Source organism: Condylura cristata, unplaced genomic scaffold (genome assembly GCF_000260355.1).
Source record: "Condylura cristata isolate star-nosed mole 26May11 unplaced genomic scaffold, ConCri1.0 scaffold00004, whole genome shotgun sequence".
Classification (NCBI taxonomy): domain Eukaryota; kingdom Metazoa; phylum Chordata; class Mammalia; order Eulipotyphla; family Talpidae; genus Condylura; species Condylura cristata.
In genome coordinates, this window is record NW_004567105.1 from 65,693,312 (window position 1) to 65,715,250 (window position 21,939).

Sequence of the window (21,939 nt, forward strand, 5' to 3'; positions counted from 1 at the left end):
GGGGCAGGCGGGGATCGAACCCATGCGGAAGTGGCCCTAGATTCTCAGTGCTGTGCTCTAACCCTCTGCGCCACCAGGGAGGGCCCTATTAACTGTTATTTTAATGTGTTTTTATGATAATCTGTCATCATAAGAGAATAAGAGTCACAGGGTGAATGCCAGAGACTGTGTGATGGGGTAGAGGAGGATGAGGTAGCATGTTTGTGGAAAGAGGAATCCCCCTGCCCTGGGAGGTAAGGATAGCTGCTTTCCAGTTCTGGACTTGCTGTTTAGGCACAGATTTGGGTCTCTGCTTCAGGGTGTGAAATGAAGAGTAGGAATTAGTTAGTCTTTATTAAATATAAGAGAAAAACTCTACTAGGAAATGCTGATTGTCGTGTAAATTATGGAACAAAGTTTTCCTGTGCTTACAATGGAATGCTTTTAGGGTTCCTGTTCTTTTGGTGGCTAGTCTTCCATGCCTCTTTTGAAAAGAAATGTTAAGTATTTCCATGTATTTATATCCCTGTATATGAGCATATTTATATAAACTGTACCTCTCCAAGATCTGCTTTTCTCTCTCTCTGTATTTTTGTTTGTAATGATGAAGTACCATTGTTTTACATTCTTGGCAATATTTTGACAAGCGAGGATCCTCCCCTCAGGTGTGGTCACCATAGCTGCTTAATCATTGTAATGACTGCACAGTGTACAAAAGATAACCTGCAATAGTGACAACTGTTCAGAGTGCATCATGATTTGGAACATTCTAAATACTGCTACAGCAAATAAGCTGTACTGCACTTTTGTTGTTGTTGAGTAGGGGAGTTACCTCCTTGGGATAAATTTCTCAAAGTGCGATACTGCTGGTCAAAGACTAAGACCACAAAGTTTGAGTATTAGCTGCTTTCTTAATAGCATGGGCTGGTTTTGCTTGTAGCAGCTTTAGAAAACTCCTTCTCTCCCAAGAGCAGTTTTGTTGGTTTTGTAACTTTTTGTCAATCTGATGGATGAAAAAGGCATGTCACTTTATTGGCAATTTTTATTTTTCTGTTAGTGACTGTTAAGAGACCTTGGCATTAAATACCTTTTTTATATATCTCTCTGTTAAAATATCTCTGTGCTTTCCTTTATCATTTGTGTTTTAATTTTGATTGAAGTAATTCTCATTTTAATAAAAAAGTATAGAATAATCATATGAATTATTTCCCTTTTTGTTTTTAAATTTCAGTCAGTCTTAACTTACAAAAACTGAGGAGACTATAGCATTAGTATATTCTCTTAGTAATAAAATGTATTGAAAGTGAAGCTGGATTTTTGATACAGCCTAACATCATTTTAATGTTAGCTAGATAACATTTTGATTCCTAAAGAGAGGGTGACTGTATATAAAGCATGAAGTTGATGTTCTTGTTTATATCTCAGTGCATTCTAACAGTGACGCTTCAAAAGTGAAATGTGCGGAACAGATTAGGGCACATGGAACTATCTACACCCTCTTGGGACCTAGACACACGACATAGAATGATGGACTGATAGTATCTGATAGGCTTCCTGAAAGTTTTATGTCATTTGTAGACTTGATAAGCTGTTTGAAATGTTTTCATCAGGCTCCATGGTGCGTAGCACCTGAGACCTGTGATACTCAGTTGTCAGACTCTTCCATTGTGTGCCATTAGGCTTCTGAGTCATTCCTTCGATGCTGTTGTCTGAGAGGTTCACTGCAAACTAAAGTGAAAGATTAGCATGTGAGACAATTTCAGAGGTACATTTTTATGAAGCTATTTTTTGATGTAAAATGTGATACATGTAATACATGTCCTGGGAATTTCCCATGGTAGTCATGTTAAAATGAATTTGAATGTTTTTGTTTTATGAAGACTAACTTGGACGGGCCTACTGCAGCATTCATTTTGGAAGGATGCTTTCACTAGAAAAGATCAGGACTTGAGCACCGAGGATTCCAGTGTCAGGTATTATAAACTTTTCATTGCGTGGGGGACAAGGCTACTAAACACTCATTCCTGTTGCTATTCTAATGATGCAGCAACACTTTTTCTGCTTTTCACAGTAGTAGAAAAATCAAGCATTTGCTTAATTGCTGCTTAAAAATCATGCCATTTTTGTGATGTGATGTGGATTTTGCTTGTTTTCTGCTCTGTAGGATATTATATGGTAGTCTTTAGTCCTGTTTGCCAAATTTAACTGGCTTCCCATCTTCCAAACACATAGTAGGATCTCATTTTCCCCATTAAAGGTAGGTGTGGAAACTTGAGCCAGTGTGCAATTTGCCACATTCCTTTCTCCTGCTGAGGTAACTGGGAAGAAGATGCTGAAATGGAGTTGGCATCATCAGTGAGAACTGCGAGCACAGTTGTCCTGGCTCTGTGCCACGGCTCTGTCACCAGTGAGAAGCAAAGCTGTGTGATGCCCCCCCACTAGGATTTGCGGACTTGTGTTATCAAAGCATAACCTAGCTCATCCCCACTGACAGACTTCGTTTTTATTATTAAAAACATCATCTTAGCCCAGCACTCTTAAGAAAGTGCGATGGCATTTGGAAAAGGACAAGGTAGGAGTTAGATGAATGGTGGTAAAGTGTGTGGTAATTGGCTTTTCCCTGGCTGCACTCATTCTGTGGTAAATGGTTCTCTCATTTCTACTTTTTTACCTTGGCAGGATCAGTGCATTGGATAGAGAAAGCTGAGTTCTATTTAAGTCCCAAACTTGCGTTCCTGTGTCCTGGCCAGCTCCACTGTGTGCTCCCCATGGTATCAGGCTTGGTGGGACTGGAAACTGAGCTCTGGCCTCTCAGCATCGACAGGTCACCTCAGCCCTTGTAGGCACCTTCCTTTTTAATCTATCTGTCTTGTATTTTTTGTCCTTGCTAGGACTCCTCCAGTCACACAGTGAATCAGGAGTGATGAAAGTGTACTTCATGCCTGGCTTCTGATTTTAGGATGGAAGTGTTCAGCTTCCTCCATTAAGTATTTTGTAACTGTCCTTTTCCAATTTGAATGAAAATTGAATCTTGTCAAAAGCCTTTTTGTACCAGTTGATGGAAGCTTTTGGTTTTTCTTTACTCTTGCTATGGATTCTTTCTGTTCATTGTTTCTCAAGTGTTGTACCAACTTTGCATTCCTGCTTAGTCTTGGTTTTATTAAAGTTTTCGTGTTTTGATTGGATGCTCTGGGGTCAAGTGGTGGGAGTTAGAGAGAAAACGAGAGAACAAATCAATGGGATTTCGCCTGATGATCTTGGACTCATGGCTCTGATCAGAGAAGACGATTCCCCTCCCTTGGAGTTCTGGTAAATGGCCAGTAGCTGCTGCTGTCTCACCCACCCTGCTGGACTGAGCTAGAGCGATTTCCCTTGCCTCTGTCTCTTTGGGTTCCTTTTCCTTTACTGTGGAGCAGAAATAGCAGGCTTGGCTGTCTTCACTGCCTTTGAGTTCAAGCCAGGCAATACGGAAACTCATTGCTGGTGTGCTGGTAATTTGAGTTGTGGTTCCTTTCCCTAGTCTGCCTAGTGCCATTTACTTTTCAGAGACCAGGTTTGTAGACAGTCTTTTTAGCTATTCAAGGATAAACTAGTTCTTATCTACATGACTTTGCCAAATGTTATGTCATTTAATTTTTTCTTCTTGTTCTACACACAAAAAATCTATTGAGTGCTCCAAAGTAAGTCTGGTTGTGATGACTTTATTCTCTTAAACAGCAGGAAGGCAATGGAGTGTTCTGAGCCACATGGTTCCAAGGAACTTTCAAAGAACCCTCAGAGCGCACCAGCACAGGCAGAGAAGACCGGCCAGCAACTCAGTCACTCCTTCAGGCTGGGTGAGCTTGCATGCGAACAGGTGCCTGCTGCCACGGATGCAGTTTCTGAGAGTCCCTCCTCTGTGATGCCTTTCTCCTTTGGCCCCTGTCAGTGTTATGCCCAGCTTGTGATATTTGTGTTCTTTATGGATAATGTTTTACTTTCCCGCTACAGAAAATCCATCTGACTTGCGGCCTAAGAGCACTACTGGGGGCCAGTTGAATGAGTACATGTTTCTTCTCAGGTATGCAAAATGGCACAACTAAAAGGCATCCATGGGAGAGGAATGTTAAATCTTCTGGTCCCAAGCTGCATTACTCAGCTACAAAGGACAGGGATATGAATTCCAGTTTTACTTTCCACTGTCAAAATTACCATGAAGTACTGACTGGTGAAACATAGATTTAAAACTTTTTTGACCAAACCAAATTGTCTTTCCTACTTATAAGGGTTAAATCTTATTCATTTTTTACTTTGACTTGAAATAGAATTGAGTTTAAAATTTCAGAAGTCCAGCTTCTACATTTGGATACAGACAGAGGGAAAAAACAGGTTATATTCAATTTTCTTTTAAATTGTGACCTTAAAGAATGCTTGTAGTTACTGAGATAATGAAAATTTCAGGATGATGTCAAAGTGTTAAGACCAATGTATAGCAATTTTTATAATATTTAGATGTTTTATTTATAGTTTTTAGTCTCATAGGAAAATAGTTTTATTTAATGAGATAGGGCTAATAAAGCTGAACTACAATTTTCTGACTTTTACTCACATTAAGATGTAAAGTATTTAAAATTTATATTTATATATATCTCAGCTATTTTAAATTCAGCTTTCACTTTTTTTTTTTTAAACAATCTGATAGCAACTAAGTACTTATTTAGTAAATGAAGAAAGGATGAGCGAGGTAGGAATCCTGATATTTGCAAATTTGAAGGACTTTTTTTAAAAAAGCCCTAATGATCTGACTGGAAGGAAATCTCAAAGAAGTTTAAGTCAGAGATGCAGGTGCAATAGAAGGCCCCATAGAGTCTGGCTGCCATTTACAAATGTAGGCAAATTCTTTAAAAATCTTTGCGAGTGGCCCTCCCTGGTGGCGCAGCGGGTTAAAGCACAGCACTGAGAATCTAAAGCCGCTTCCGCATGAGTTCGATTCCCGCCTGCCCCGGAGGTGACCACATGGTGTGGCAGACCTCTCCTGACCCGCCCGCTGCTCCCCTCAGCAGTGTACTTCGTCGATCTGCCTGTTCTGTTCCCCACTCTGTCTCTGGTGAAGCCTCTCACCGCCCCTGAGCCTCTGGCCTGTACCCCATTTCTGTATGCACAAATAAATAAATCTTTAAAAAAAAAAAAAACTTTGTGAGCTATAATTTATTCCTTAATCTTCAGTACCATTTCTCATGACAAATGTGTGTGTATGTGTGTGTTTAAGATTTATTTATTTAAGAATACTGAACTGGGATACAGGACAGAGGTGTGGGGGGCGAGAGGATTCACCAGAGACAGAGTGGGGAGCAGAACAGGCAAATCTACTGAAATACACTGCTGAGGTTAGCAGCAGGTGAGACAGGAGAGGTCTCATGACATATGATGTGTGTGTGTGTGTGTTTAAGATTTATTTAAGAACACTGAACTGGGGTACAGGCCAGAGGTGTGGGGGGATGAGAGGATTCACCAGAGAGAGTAGGGAGCAGAACAGGCAGATCTACTGAAATACACGGCTAAGGTCTGCTGTGCCATGTGGGTCACCTCCCTGGCTGGGAATCGAACTTGTGCTGCAGTGGCTGTGGACAACTTCATAGTGTTGTGGTTTAATCTGTTGTGACACCAGGGAGAGCCCATAACATGTGTGTTACCCCAGAAGAAAGTAAACAGGATAGTTTCTGATACCTGGATAATGTTCACTGGTGTGTATTTTCTAGCTCCCGTCCTACCCCAAGAACTAGTACCACAGTGGGATTCAGTCCTGGTGAGGATGGGACTCGAAATTCACCTCAGAAAACATCTCCTCCTCCTGTGACCAAGGTGAGCTGAGAAAGCCCTTTTTCCCTTACTCAAAACACAGAGGCTCAGAACGGTCATTGCAGGTGGACCTCTGAGCTGTTTTCAAAATTGCAAAATTTACCTCTGATTATCATTGGTTTTTCTACTCTCTCAAGAACTGCTTTATAGTTTTTTTTTCCTTTTTGCCAGCACTATTAATGAGGCTTAATTAACATACCATAGAGTCATTCCTTTAAAAATGTTACAATTCTTTTAAAATGTACAAGGTTTTAAAAATAGGCAGTTTTTATATAAGTTTGCCATTTTGGATATTTACTATGAGTGGAATAATCCACTCTGATCTTTTCGTGACTGCTTTTTTTTCACTTAACATGTTTTAGAATTTATCCAAATTGTAGCACACATCACTACTATATTTCCAGATTATATTCTGTTGTATATGCCACATTTAATTTTTCTGTTCACCAGTGGATGGTTATTTGAGATCTTTCTTCTTTTTGGCTATTAAGAACAATGCTACTGTGAGTATTTGTGTACATGTTTCTGAGGACTTATGTTTAAGTACACAGGAGTGAAATTGCTGAGTCACCAAACCATTTTCCAAAGCAGATGTATCATTTTGCATTATCAGCATTGAATGGGGATTCCAATTTTTATACATTCTCACCAAAATTCAGTGTCTTTTTTTTTAAAATGTGGTAAAATATGTATTACATAAACATTACAAGTTTTAAACATAACAGTTCAGTGGCATGAAGTACCTTTTCATTGTTATATAACCATTACCACTATTCTTCTCTGGGAACTTAATCATCCCAAACTGAAGTCGTCTACTTACTCAACAAGAGCTGCCTATTTTCCCCTGGCCCTAATCCTGGCAGTCACAATTTTACTTTCCTTCTACGAATTTTCCTGGTAATCTCGGGAAAAATGGAACCATGCAATATTTGTCCTTTCATGTCTGGCTTATTTCAACTTAGTCATGTTTTCAGGTTCATCCATGTAGTAGCTTGTGTCAGAATTTCATTCCTTTTTTAAGGATGAGTAAACACTCCACTGTGTGTATATACTCGTTTATTCATTCATCCTCTGATGGACAGTTGGTTGCTTTAACGTTTTGGCTATTGTGAATAATGCTGCATTATCTCTTTTTGATTATAGCTATCCGCATGGGTGTGAAATTGTATTTCATTGTAGTTTTGAGTTACATTTCTCACAGGGCTGACAATGTAGAGCATCTCCTATTAGCTGTTCATTTCTGAAAGAGTCTATTCAAATTCTTTGCCCAGTTATTGGGTTTTGGGAATTGTTAATATAGTCTAGTTATGATTTAACCATTTTCTTCCATCTGTGGCTTGTCTTTTTATTTTCTTCATGGTGTCCTTTTAAGCACACAAAAGCTTTTAATATAGTCCATAGTAACAATTATTGTGTGAACTTGTGCTTTGGGTGAAATGACTAAGAAATCATTGTCTACTCCAAGGTCAAAAGGTTTATGCTTGGCTATCACTTTTAGGTCTGTGATGCATTTTGAGTTAGATTTTATATATGGTTTGAGGTAGGAGGACAGCTTATTTAGCACGTGGGTTTCTAGATGTCTTTGTCTTGTAACTTGCTAAAAGTTTGTTTCTGAACTTTCAATTCTATTCCACTGATCTATGCTTTCCTGAAGCTAGTAGTTAACTGTTGATCACTGTAGCATTTTAATATATTTTGAAATTAGGAGAGTCTTAGAACTTTGTTCTTTTTCAAGGTTGTTTTGGCTTTTCTGTATCCCTTGTATTTTCATATGAAAGCTAGGGTCCCTTTGTCAGTTTCTGCTAAGAAGCTAGCTAGGTTTAGGATAGCAATTGTGCTGAATCTATTGGTCAGTGTGGGAGCGTATTTCCATCTTAACAATATAAAGTTTTCTTTTAGCTGGTCAGCACAAACTGTCTTTCTGTTTATTTAGGCCCTTCATTTCTTTAAATCATATTTGCTTGAAGGCAGAAATATTTTGAACTTAAAGTTTTTTTTTAAAGTTGCCTTTCATTATTATATCAAGGCACTTTTTTTTTTTTTAAAGATTTATTTATTCATACAGAACTGGGGTACAGGCCAGAGATGCGGAGGGTGAGAGGATTCACCAGGAACAGAGTGGGGAGCAGAACAGGCAGATGGATGAAGTACACTAGTTGAGGGAGCAGCGGGCGGGTCAGGAGAGGTCTGCCGCGCCATGTGGTCACCTCTGGGGCAGGCGGGGATTGAACTCATGGGGAAGTGGCTTTAGCTTCTCAGTGCTGTGCTTTAACCTGCTGCGCCACCAGGGAGGGCCCTCAAGGCACTTTTTAAAAAAATTTTATATATTTTTCATCATTCTTCATTTTCGCACATGGTGTGCTTTATTCACTTGTGTGTGGCCCCCAAGAGTTCCCATCGCCAGGTCACAGGTCACCTGTGCACCATCACCACAGTCCCTGTGCTCGCCCACCTGTGTAACTGGTGCCAAACGTTGAAAATCCTCAAAATTTACTCTTCACAGTCCAGAAATTTTATTAAAGATGAAGTAAAATTGACTCAGAAAGATTCTTTAATATTCTTCAGGTTACATAATTAATGGTGATAAGTAAATCTACTGCAGTCTTTTTCTGTTTTGAAAACCCATGTTCTGAAATGTCTCGTGTTTGTTTTTTTGTTTTGTTTTTTACATGTAAATTTCCTCCATATTCTTTTTGGTATTTAATATGCTTGTTTCCTAAGTTTCAGGGGACAGTTTCTGGGAATTTTATTAACTTATTACTTTATTCCTACACTTATGCTCCTATCTCAATTTTGGATGGTTTCTGTTTTATTCAATTTGCTGGTCACATTTCAGTAGAAGTTCTTAATGCAAAATTGTCTTTTTTTTTTTTTCTGATTTGAAGTCCTGAGGGGTAAAGTTTGTCTAACTAGGGATAAAGTTTTAAGTAGAGTAAAGAGTAAATTATGTGTCACTCTAGCTAGGTTTTATAAACACTTAGTTCAGTATTTCAGCCTGAAATTTTCTTTTCTTTTCCTATTTATTTCAACCTGAAATTTCTTAATGCTGTAAATTCATACAGAATATCGTGTAAAGCATAATTGATTAGTGTTTGATTGATGTTGGTAATTGAAAGACCAGATTTTTCCTCATCATAGTTTAAACATCAAATCATAGAAGATTCATTTCTTAGTTCCTATCAGTCTTTTCTGTGAATGTGGGAAAATCAGTTATACTTTGTGTCTTGTTTTTGTCGTTTGTAAACTCGGAATAATGATACAAGTAACTTGGGGTTTTTGTGCAGATGAAATGAGACTCTATAAAGTAGTTGGGGTAATGGTTCAGATACATTGATACAGGTGACTTTTTTCAGTGGTGTTATACTCAGCATCTCTGTGGCTCAGTCTAATTTTTGTTATTTCAGATCACAAGTGGATACCTGAGTCAGCAGGAGCTGGAATCCCGGATGAAAGAGCTTATCTACACAGACTCAGATCTTGTGGTCACACCAATTATCGACAACTCAAAGGTGTGGAAAGACACTATAATGGTTGAGGATTGAGTTTCAGACTTCACTGAAGTCTACAATCTGAGTGACATTTTCTTTCAAATATTCTTTGCTTCATTCTCTCCTGTTCTTCTTGATGTCTGCTTTTATTTCATTCAGGTCACATGTCTACATTTTTTTTTTAAAAAAAAAAAAAAGTTAATTTTAAAACAATTTGGAAAATTTTTTTTCCCATCTCAATTGTAATCCCCATGGGTTTCCCATCACCAAGTCACCCGTGTGCCATCACCATAATCCCGTGCACTTCCCTCCCCACCCCCCCGAATTTTTGATCCCATACCCCACTCCACCCCCAAAAAATGTCTCTGGTATATGGCTGTTCATTATTATTATTATTTTCTCTCCTGGTCCATTATACTCCTGCTATGAGCGAAACCATCCGGTATTTTTCTTTTTCTTTCTGGTTTATGTCACTAAGCATGACCTTTTCCATCTCCTTCCAAGTTGCTGCAAAAGACATGTGTTTCTCTTTTTTGGTTGCTGAGTAATATTCCATTGTATATATGTACCACATCTTTTTAATCCAGTCATGTACTTTTGGGCATTTGGGCTGCTTCCATGTTTTTCCAATTGTAAATAAAGCAGCAGTAAACATGGGGGTGCAGGTATCTTTTTGAATCAGTGTTTTTGTGTCTTTTGGTTAGACACCTAGGAGTGGGATTTTTGGGTCATAGGGAAGCTTCATGTTAAGCAGTTTGAAGAACCTCCAAACATTTTTCCATAGTGGTTGTACTAGTTTGCATTTCCATCAGCGGTGCAGGAGAGTTCCTTTTTCTCCACATCCTCGCCAACATTTGTTGTTGCTAGTTGTTTGAAGATGTGCCATTCTCACTGGGGTGAGGTGGTATCACATTGTGGTTTTAATTTGCATCTTCCTCATTATGAATGATGTTGAACCTTTTTTCATATGCTTGTTGGCCATCTGCATTTCCTCTTTGGACAAGTGCCTTTTTAGCTCTTTTGCCCATTTTTTGATGGGGTTGTTTATTTTTGTTGAGTTTCATCAGTTCTCCGTATATTTTGTGATCAGTCCTTTATCACTAGTTTTGTGTGAGAAAAATTTTTCCCAATTAGTGGGCTGTTTGTTTTTTGTAATACATTTTTTTTTAAAGATTTATTTATGCATATAAGAACTGGGGTACAGGCCAGAGGTGCAGGGGTTGGGAGGATTCACCAGAGACAGTGGGGAACAGAACAGGAAGATTGACCAAAATATACTGCTGAAGTGTGCAGCAGGAGAGACAGAGAGGATTGCTATGCATGTAGGTCAGCTCCCTGGCTGATAAACTTGTGCTGCAGTAGCTGGGGATAGCTTCATAGTGCTGTGACTTACCCCCTTATATCACCAGGGAGGGCCTTTCTCTCACCCTGTCTGCATCCCGCTTCTCTTCTTGCCTTCACTTTCCCTTTATTAGAGAGGTGAGTTTTCTCCTTTCTCTCCATCACTTCTGCCACCCACCTGTCCAAAGGCTGAGGAGAGGGTTGAGACTTCTGGACATTAGGCCTTAGCTCTCTGTTCCTTCCTCTCTCTGTATGGACTTAGGTGAGTTCTTTAAATATTCTAGTTGCTGATGTGTTTGAAGGCAGATGTCAGTGAGCACTCTCACCAGGCTGGGGTAGGTACACGGATCTCTCAGAGACAGTATCCTCTCACACTTGTCAGGACTGCAAGGTAACAGATAGTAGGGAGACCCTGTGGGCTTGTGGGGTAATCATTCACAATGCATTTCTAATTCATTGTGATTTTTGTTGCTTCAAATCTTTTGGACTATAATACCATTTTATAGATGTATTCTGTTTGGAAAAGCATTAATTTCTCTGCTTTCTACTGATTTCTAGACTCCCAACACACACTCACTTTCTATCATCTCTGTATTTCAATTTTCTTTAAAAAAATACATTTTTTGGGTGTTAATTTGTGACTCATCTCATTTGGGAACATTACAGTAGTTTAGAAAAAAAAAGGATTCTCGAATGCGTATTTACTAAATAGACAACATTTAATATGTATTATCTAGCTGTTTTGCATAATGGAGCTAACTGTGGAGCTAGCTAGTAGAATGGCTGCTTATGATGCTAAATTTGGTGTGTAATGGGGCATTTTCCTAAGCGAGCTTCTGCACTAATTTATGATATATTTTGATCATATTATCTCTTATTTCTTTTTTTCACAAACATACTTCATTTCTGGGAAACCTTATTTGGTGGATTTAAAAAACAAATTTTATTTTGAATTATTTGTACTTTTGTAGAGAGGTTCAAAAATAGTGCAGTTTCCATATACCTTGTACCTAGCTCTTGCTAATGTTAATATTACAGGCTCTCACTATGGTTAGCAAAATCAAGGACTTGACTGGCACAGGGCTACTAGTCCAACTACCAAATTATTCAGATGTTTCCAGTTGTGCCCTGACGTCATTCTGTGCTAGGATCTCCTGTTATACAGTTAGTTGCTGTACCTCTTTGTCCTTTCATGACCTTGTGGTAATTTCTCAGTTTTTCCTGCCCCTAGCAATTGTAAGAATGCCAGTGAGATATTTTGCAGAACATTCCTAAATTTGGGTTTGTTTCAGGATTTCGCATGATTAGAATAAGGTTGTGCCCTTTTGGCAGGAATGTTGCCAGTAAAGGTTTTAACAAGTGTTATTTACAGAGCTTTTAGAGAAGTTAGATGTGGAAATGATGGTGGAATTTATTATAATTTTCAAAATGAAGTGTCTCATGGATCCAAATACATGCTTTCTTCACTTAAAGAAACTGTGCACTTTTCCTTTAATGCTGTGCTAGCTTCCTGGAATGCTCTCTAATGCAGCTATCAAAGCCTAACCATCCTTGAAGACCTCAGTTCTTCAATCTGTGAACCTTTGTTTTGACCACATTTCCTGAAGTGCTAGCTGCAGTCTTATATATATTTTATTTCTCTCTATTTTGTCTATATTTTATCCTGCCTGTTTTGAATCGTTAGTTATGTTTTAAAAATTATTGTTTAACACATCTGTCCAGTCTTTTCAACCAGATATCAGCTCTCTGACAGTAGAATCATGTCTTTCATATCTTTGTCTCATATATATGTGTATCCCCCTTGGCACTGGGGGAGGGGGGGATAAGTGCCACCCTGGCAGGTACCCAAGAACTATTCTATGACTAAATTTCTAGCCTAGAGGTGAGTAAACTTAAGAATAATCCAAAATAGGGCCTCCCAGGTGGCCAGGAGTTAAGTTTCAGCACCATTACCACTATGGCCTGAGTTCGATCCCCAGGGGGGTGACCCACATAGGGCGCAGCAGACCAATCTTGCTTGCTGCTCCCCCTAGCAGTGTATTTCAGTAAATCCACCTGCTCTGCTCCCTACTGTGTCTCTGGTGAATTCTCTAACCTTCTCCCTCCCCCACCTCTGGCCTATACCCCAGTTGTTCTATGCAAAAATAATAAATAAATAAATGTATTTAAAAAAAAATCCAAAATAGGGTGACTGACTTTAATAAAACTTAATTTTATTGCAGATATCAGTTGATAATGATTTTATTTTTGTAAATTATTGTATCTATGTATATACACTTTGATACTTGAATGCTTATTCTTTCTGATGACAAACTTTATGGCTTTCTTTTCTGTCCTCATTTACTTATAATCTAACATAGGAATTTTATCAGGAGATCAACATGTGCCTCAAAATTTTTTGTTTTTAAACCATAGATAATGAAGCAACCACCAATTAAATTTGATCCAAAAATATTACATCTACCAGCACACCCAGGTAGGATAATAAAGGGTAAATCAAATATGTAGTTTAGAGTCAGACACAAATAGGAAATTTAATAGCAAAAGGAATATTTTATGAATAGCTAAATTTCTTAATTTTTTTTTGGTAACTGACTAAATTCTTGGGAAATTTATGCAAATGATAAACAACCTGTAATTCAGATCAGTTGGTCTTTACCCTTACTCAGCTCAGTCTGGGCTTTGTACTCTTGTAGGCGGGAAAATTATGTTTTTTGCTGAGTGGTTGAGCCCTTTATTCCCCTTCACCGTAGATGCAGTTGAATGGCCAACATTTATGGTGCCATCGGTGATTGCAAAGGCTTAACGAAGAATTGAGATTGTACTTGAGGGAAAAGAGAGTTGAGAAGTGGGGTCAGATGATTTGTTTGTGCGGTGAGGTAGGAATTAGGAATAAGGAGATGCTTAAAGTATGATTGTTAAATTGCCTCTTGCCTAATTGTACAAGTGTTATTTAGGGGAAAATAATAATTTTTTTTTTGTATCTTAAATTTTGGTATATTTTAAGTTATATTTAAAGGTAAGTTATATCAGGAAAATTCTTAAGAGCTAGAATAGAATCCATGTTATGAAATCACATCAAAATCAATTTAAACACAACATGTTCAAGTCTAAATAAACCACACCACTTTTTTCAAAACTTAGGGAATTATTAACTTGAAATAATAATCCTTACCCTTTCCCCTTTGAGTTATTTTAAGAAATTATTATTCATACTTTGAAGACTAAACAAAGATAAGATCAGCTGAAACTTTGTTAATTTTACATGGTATCTCATTTCCTAGTTTTATCTTTTGTTTATGAAGGGATTTGGAGGTGGGATGCCTAAACTTTCAGCTGTCATATTGATGTGATTATTTATTTTTAACAGTCATTTCATGGGAGTCTTTTAACAACTAAATTTTTTGACCTTTCCCAGTATTTTAAATACAGATTGCTTTATTTATACAAAGCCTACCTTGTTTTTTCATAACTTTGTTAAATAAATAAATAAAACTTTGTTTTATTTAACTTTGTGTTCTGTTGGGTTCTCAGCTGTAGGATAATTCTCCTTGAAGCATCTGCTTGTTTTTCAAAGCACCATTTGCCATTGACCTCATTAAAAAAGCCTCCAAGGGTAGAAAAGAAATGTGGAAGAGTAGGAAAGTTGTGTTGTTTTTGGGCTTTGGCTTTGTGAAGTTAGTGGTTCTCTCTACCCTGATGTAGCTATTGAAATTCTGTGCTCTATTTTATTTCTCATGTAATATTTTACTTTGCTTATAATCCGTTTCTTGTACTATCCACACGTCTTATTTCCTTTTCAGTGGATAAACTGGTGTTTCTAAAAGACCAAGAGTGGAATGACTTTCTGCAGCAAGTGTGCTCACAGATTGACTCTGTTGAGAAAAGCCTGAGCGCCTCCCGCACTAAGCTCAATCTCCTTTGCTACTTGTGTGTGGTGGCCGGTCACCGGGAGGTGGCCAGCCGGCTCCTCCACTCCCCGCTGGTAGGTAGTGAGGTTTCGGACCTTTCCTGCATGCCTTTAGCATGGAACTTTTATTTTTTTATAGAGATTCAAACAAGTGTGAAAATATTAAGTGGGATGAACTGCAATCAAAGCGGTTTATTAAGGCAGTACATTAACTAAAAATGTCCTTTGTGTAGTTTTTAGGTCTAATAGAGTGAAATAGACTGTAATTTTGGACATATTCAGTGATTTGGAGCACTCTGACTTGCTTTTTAGGTTCATTTGCAATAATTATGTTATTCAGATATGGAAAATATTTTATAGGAGCTTCTTATCAGCTACTGGACAGAGGCTCTTTCTGGGTAGATCTGGTAAATGCCAAGTTTTCTTATGTGGTACAAAAGGGAGACCTAGTCTCTAAAACATGTTTTTATTTTTCATTTTCCTCTACTAATGGTATCTTGCGGCTGTAAAACTATGGGTATTGGCAGAGCTTTTGAAGTAGTTCTCAAGAAAGCAATTACAGTGATCTGGGTATTTTCCACAATAGGCTCTCATTTGGGAACTGGCTGAAAAAAAATTAAGCTCATTTGCTTGCAGGATAGCATTAAGGTTACTTGTTTGGTACTTGGCATGAGTTTGTGGGATAAGAGTGGGTTCATTTTAGATACACAGCTGGGTAGAGAAACAAAGTATTCTTTGTCATTTTTCTTATCTCATATATTCAGTGCTTTTGCATTTGTGTAAACATCTTGCTAGAATTCATATTTCAGTTGCATACAGGTCAGATTATTAACTTAGTGGTTACTTTCTGTGTGGCTTTATGGATGTCTAAGAGTACATCTTAATATTTTTATTCTAGTTTCAGTTGCTAATCCAGCATTTGCGAATAGCTCCAAACTGGGACATGTAAGTAACATTTATATTTTAATAAGTTATTCTTCACTACTTTTTTATACAGTTATGTATACATACTTATCAGAAGCATATGTCTTAAATACTGCTTGCTCATAAAATATTCTGAAATCATGATGACTAAATCACAGGCAGTGTCTCTAAGCACCCCAATTATAAATGTAAAAAGATTACAAAATAGTCTTTACCTTAATGTAAATACAGTTCTGGGATTATGTATAAATCAATATGGAATCTATGAGATGCTTACTGTTTAGAATATTCTTTGTGCAATACTTTACTGCTGAACCCTGCATTTTCATTTAGTTAAGCTTCCAGGGACTTCCCCCTCTCATGTAGCATGTTGTTTTCTCATGATGTTTAAAATCTGTTGGTGCCTGTGAGCTCCTGATGGTGGGAGGTGTACTTGCTTTTCATGGAGGCGGCATAGCATGATGTGAAGCTCATTGGGTCAAGCCCTGGAAGGCTTGGCTCTAGCTGCCGCTGAGGCCTGGGCAGATGACTACCTTCTGCGTCTCAGCTTCCTGAGGAGTCTGTGTGAGAGGCTAAAACTGCACAGGCTTCAGATTCAGACAGACCAGGGTGTGGGTCACTTTTACCCCCTGGAAAAAGTGCTTTCACTCTTGAGTCTTGGTTTTCTGTAAAGTGAAGATAGTCTACTTCTTTTTTTTTTTTTTGGTAAATTAAACTTTGGATAAGGCAAGATATGATGAAAAAAATACCTTGCACAGTGCCTGGTTCTTCATGGTCCTTAGAGTGTATTGTGTGTTTGGGATTTGCAGTATTTATCAGCAAGCTGGTTAACTTTAGATTATTGTCTGGGGAAGCCCATGAAACATGAATGTGAAGGGATTTTATGAAATGCAGTGTTTAGTGGGAGCATATTCCTCTTTCATGCTGCAGAATGGGTGGGGAGTAATAGGTATTCACAAAATGGTGGTATTTTGGAGCTTCTAATGATACTCTCCCAAGATAAAAGCTAGCATTTTGAAATTGGATTATCAGTTAATTTTTGAGAAGCTTTGCAGTGTGCTCATTAAAAAGAAACCAACAATATAAAACATTCCAGCTAAAACTTAAGTTATACCGTTGAATGGGGTGCCCCCTGCTGACTTTTAAACATACATTCTTAATCTTTTAGTTTTTAATTTCTGGACACTGACAAATAGTAAGGTAGACAATTTCATAGTGTGGAGACTTCTGGTACTGTCTGTGGTAGCCAAACACCTCTTCTCCCAGGAGGCTGTCTTTCACCCAGGCCATATTACCTGGATAACACATGGTGAAGGTCCCTCACCTAGCAGGCAGGAGATAGTCATGGTTGCATGGTATGTGTGTTCAGCAAACACAAAAACAATGGGGTGACATGATATAACTGTTTCTCTTATAACATGTTACATGTTTTAGTGTCATTTGTCCAAGATGCTTTTCTAAGGTAGGCCTTTTGGAAAATCTGTGTATTCTGGTCATTACAGTTAACTCTGTTCCCTATTTTGCATAGTATCACACTTTTTTTTTAAGATTTATTTATGTATATAGAGCTGGGGTACAGGCCAGATGTGCAGGGGTGGTGAGAGGATTCCCCAGAGACAGAGTGGGGAGCAGAACAGGCAGTTTGACAAAGTACACTGCTGAGGGAGCAGTGGGCAGGTCAGGAGAGGTCTGCAGCACCATGTGGGTCACCTCCCTGGCTGGGGATTGAACTCATGAAGTGGCTGCATCAGGATTCATAGTGCTGTGCTATAACCAATTGTGCCAACAGGGAGGGCCCAGTATCACATATTTTAAACTACTTCGATGGATCATTTTTGTGCTAAAGGCTTTGTGCCTGTTTCTTTTCTCTCCCCTCAGTGAAGTTTCATAGAATTAGAGTGCATGAATGAATGAAGGCTAGAAATGTTTTTATGACTTCGGAAAAATAGGTGGCACACTCTTTAGTAACATTGTATTGGCATGCATTTCCAGTCAGTGTGTAGGTTTTTTGTTAGCGCTTTCAAAAGTGAATTTTTATCAAATTTTTATAACCTTTACCATCAACTTTATTTATACATGTGTTAATTCAATTTTACTATTTCGTTAAAAATTTTACTAATTGTGGTTAAATATAAATAACATAAAATATAATTTCAGCCATTTTTAAATGTCAACAGTGTTGCTTAGCCATCATCACTATAAATATTGAGAACCTTTTCATCATTCCAAACAGAAGCTTTTACCCATTCAAAAGAGATTGTTTGATTCATTCCTTTTTCAGCCTTGATAACCTCTGTCCTTATTTCTCAGAATTTACCTATTTAGGTATCAAGTATAAGTGGAATCATAAAACAGGTGTTTTTTTAAGTGTCTGACTTACTTCGGTTAGCTTAATGTTTTCAAGGTTCAGCCAATTGTAGCATATGTCTGAATTTCTTTTTATGGATGATTAAGACTTTATATTATCACCTGTTGAGGGGCAAATGTAACCAAAAGGTTACTTCTACCTTTTGGCTATTATAAATAATGTTGTCATGAACAATGATAATATACATGCATTTGAGTCTATGCTTTTAGTTCTTTTTGGCTGTACACTTAATGAGTGCAATTCCTGGATAATATGGTGATACTATGTTCAACTACTGGAACCGCCATATTGTTTTTTTTTTTTTTTTTACAGTGATTGTACCATTTTACATTCCCACCAGTAAAGCATGAGGGTTTAGGTTTCCTGTATCCTCCTAACAGTCTTACTTCTAGTTCTCTCCTTGCACTTTCTCTTGCTAGTAGCTATACTAATGGGCATCTCACTGTGGTTTTTATTTGCCTTTCACTAATGGCTAGTAATCGTTGAGTATCTTTCCCTATTCTTACCAGCCATTTGTATCTGTACCTTTGGAGAAATGTCTGTTCAAGTCTTTGATTTGTTTTCTAACTGGGGTTGTTTATGTTGTTGATCTGCAGTTTTTTACCCCGTTTTTTGACTATTCTAGACGTAACTTTTATAAGATATGAGTTACAAATATTTTATGCTGTTAAGGAGGTGGTTTTCTTACTCTGTCGATAAATCTCCTTTGAAGAGTCTAAGTTTCCTATTTGATTGAAACCCAGTTTTCCCATTTTTTACTTAGTTGCTTGTGCTTTTAGGCTCATATCCAGTAACTCATTGCCAGAATGAATGCCGTAAGCTTTTTCTGTATATTTCCTTCAAAGACTTTTAATAGTTTTAGCTCTGATGTTTAGGTGTTTAATCCATTTTGAATTTTTTAATGGCGTGAGATAAGGATCCAACTTCATTCTTTTGCACATGCATATTCAATTTCCCTAACTACATTTTTTCAAAGTGTGTCTTTTCACCACTGAATAAAGTTGGCCACTTGATTGAAAGTCATTCTGCCATACATGTGAACCTTTATTTCTGGGCTCTCTATTCCACTTCTCTATAGGTCTGTCCTTATGCCAGCACCACATTGTCTTGAGTACAAAGCTTTATGATGAGTTAGGAAACCAGAAAGTGTGAGACTTACCTCTTAGTTCCTTTCAAGGTTATTCACTTTTTTTGGTTATCTATTGGCTATTTTGGAATTATTTGGCTGTCATGTTCAATATTTATGCTAATGCTTCTAATTGTGCCTTGTAACTAACTGAGGTGGGTTTTCTTATGCTGACTTCCATCAGAGCCTGTTTTCTCTCCATTTACAGAAGGGCCAAGGTTGCTCGGGTGATTGGTTTACTGGCCGCCCACACAGCTGAGCTCCAGGAAAATACACCTGTTTTTGAGGTAATTTCTTTTATTAGTGAAATGATACCAAAAAATGCTATTCTTGAGTTTATACTGTGGAAAACATGGTTTTCATTGACCTTCACTTTTGTTGTAGATTGCTATAATGTGGTAATTTCAACAAGCCTTGAGATTTAAATTTGGTGGTTCATCTACAGCATGGTCGGTTGTTAAAGGTGGTTTGGTGGAGTTGAAAGGCAGTGTATTCTGCATTATTTCAGTTACTTTTGGGTAAGCCTTAGTTTTCTTGTAGTGTAACATTTTATTATAACTAATGTATTTTCTAGATAAAGTACAACTCATAATTGAGATTCTTTTGCCTTTCATCTTGAGTTTAGTGGTTTTTAGCCTCACCATTTGTCAGTTACTTCTGACAATTCTAGTATTTAAGAGATTTTCAAATGATAATAGATTTAAGAGATTTTCAAATAAAATATTTTGGATATACTTGGATACATATTATAAAATTTTACAATTAAGTCAAAAAACTTTTAAATGTGAATACAAGAACATTTAAAATTTACCTGTGTGACTTAAATTATGTTTTTATTGGGAAAAAAATTGAAAAAAATTTGTGCTCTGAGCCTTGACTGTGACAGTTGGAGCAGCCACTAGAGGACGCTCAAGCACTGGAAACAAAGTTTTACAAGTTGAATTCATCCAACTTCCTGAAGAAGCAGGCTCTGTGGAAGCTTAGGAAGGGAAAAGGGAAACAGAGTTTCCTCCTCTCCCATCCCCCACAACCCCCACTCCACTGTTGAAGTTTCTGGGGCATGAAATGTGGTTTCATCCCATTGGTGTTTGTTACATTTAAGGTTAATGAGAGCTACCACAGCCTTGCTAGAAAAATGCAGACTCCACACCTTGTCCATGATTTTAGGGGGTTAGGGGGTTTGCGAACAGATTTCTGTCTAACTCACACTTGGGAATTTTAGATTATTTTCCTGTAAATCCTTAATAAAATTTCATGTCTAAGCCACATTCTTATTTTTCACTAGCAGACAATAAAGAATGGTTGAAGAGCTTATAGGAGGTTTTTTAAAAGCATAAAGCCTCATTTTATCATTTATCTTTGTCTCACATACCTATACTCAGCAAAATATTGTTTATTTCTAGCCCTCAGTGAACACAGAAAGGTTTTGATGAATGATTAAAAGCATAGTTGGAAGGTTTGATGGTATACTTTGTTACAAAGAGATAGAAGAGGGAGAAAATCTATTCTACTATCTTTATAATTCAAGTGTTTTTCATCTTACTTTGTCATCATTTGGTACAAAAAATAGTTGGTCGTATTCTTTCCGTACTCAGAAGCATTTATTAAATTCTTCTTTATCTTGCCTATAAGAAAGGATAGCCATCTTCTTAAGTCCCTCCTCCCAAATAATACATTTGTGCCTTATAATCATTGTGGTTCTCATGTGTTACAAATTTTAGGAAATATTCCTCTAGTATTATTATCATGTATTTTTAAACATGCAGTGGGTATATTTTAGAAAGTTAAATATAGAACTCTAAAATTTTAAACTGGAAGAAATATTAACAGACCTTCTAGTCTGAGCTCTTCATTAAACATTTTTATTATGTACACTTACATTATACCTAAAACTAGAAACCCCAGGTACTCCCAGCAATTACCAGCACTTTGCCAATCTTAACTGTCTATAATGTATCTCTTCCTCATCCTCCTCTTCTTACTTTCTTTTCTCCTTTCTCTTTTTCTCTCTCACCTTTCCCCTTGTTTGCTATAGTATTAAAAACCTAGGCATCATATTTTACTTACATACTTGTGTGTGTGTGTGTGTGTGTCTGCAGCTAACAATGCGGACATTATAAATGGTATCTGTCTCAGCTCAGGGCAAGCTGGCAGTGGTCACACGTGTCTGATGAGAATGATGGTATCTCACAGTTCCTCCACACAAAAACTCTGAGGAGACCACATGGTTGCAGCAGGGGGTGCAAAGCTTTTCTGCTATATATAGAAGAAAAGGTTTAAAGAAGTATAGCCGTAATATGGGATCCTACCCCCATCCCCAAGTCATCCATGATTCCTCAGTAGCACCAAATACTCAGTGTTCAAATTTCCTTGATGCCCTCAGACATGTCATTTTGTAATTTTCCTTGAGCCAGGATTAAATCAACTTTTGTATTCTGTTCAGATGGTATAACTGTTCAGTCTCTTAATTTCATACATTTCCCTGTTTTTGAGTTCCATTATTTATTAAGGATAAACTGTCATTTATCTTAACCCAAATCTGAATATTGGATATTTTGTCCTACTCTTTGTTTCACTTTAACATGATCTTCTATCAACTGTATTTTTTGTGAGCTATTGGTTAGATGCAGAAGTTGATTAGATTCAAGTTTAGTGTTCTTGGGGGCGGGTGGGCTTTTTAAAGGATTGGTGCTGTCTGTTTCCTACTGTGTCTTCAGGTGTTACCAGCCTTGTCGGTAAGAACTTTCCTACCCTTTTTAGCGTGTTGCTTCCAATTTCTGCCTATGTATGCTTTTATATTCTGTCCAGCTTCCTGATTGTTATCGGCAGAAGGGTTAGCTCAACACAGTGTCTTGACTATTACTAGACTAAGAACATAGTGAAACAAATAGTTTATATTTGATAACTTAGTTATTAAACTTAGAGCCAGAATGATCAAAAGGAAACACACACACACACACACACA

General features: G+C 37.6%; 1 protein-coding gene across 1 annotated transcript in view; it reads left to right on the forward strand.

The window, feature by feature from the left end:
- The window catches only part of ULK4 (unc-51 like kinase 4), a 350,684-nt gene that overhangs the window by 20,449 nt on the left and 308,296 nt on the right, over positions 1–21,939 (forward strand). Inside the window, exons 8-17 of the mRNA XM_012735176.1 lie at positions 803–869; positions 1,860–1,952; positions 3,697–3,815; positions 3,970–4,039; positions 5,718–5,820; positions 9,222–9,326; positions 13,062–13,122; positions 14,450–14,631; positions 15,455–15,501; positions 19,183–19,261. Coding sequence (XP_012590630.1) covers positions 803–869; positions 1,860–1,952; positions 3,697–3,815; positions 3,970–4,039; positions 5,718–5,820; positions 9,222–9,326; positions 13,062–13,122; positions 14,450–14,631; positions 15,455–15,501; positions 19,183–19,261 — 926 coding nt within the window. The remainder of the gene's footprint in view (positions 1–802; positions 870–1,859; positions 1,953–3,696; positions 3,816–3,969; positions 4,040–5,717; positions 5,821–9,221; positions 9,327–13,061; positions 13,123–14,449; positions 14,632–15,454; positions 15,502–19,182; positions 19,262–21,939) is intronic.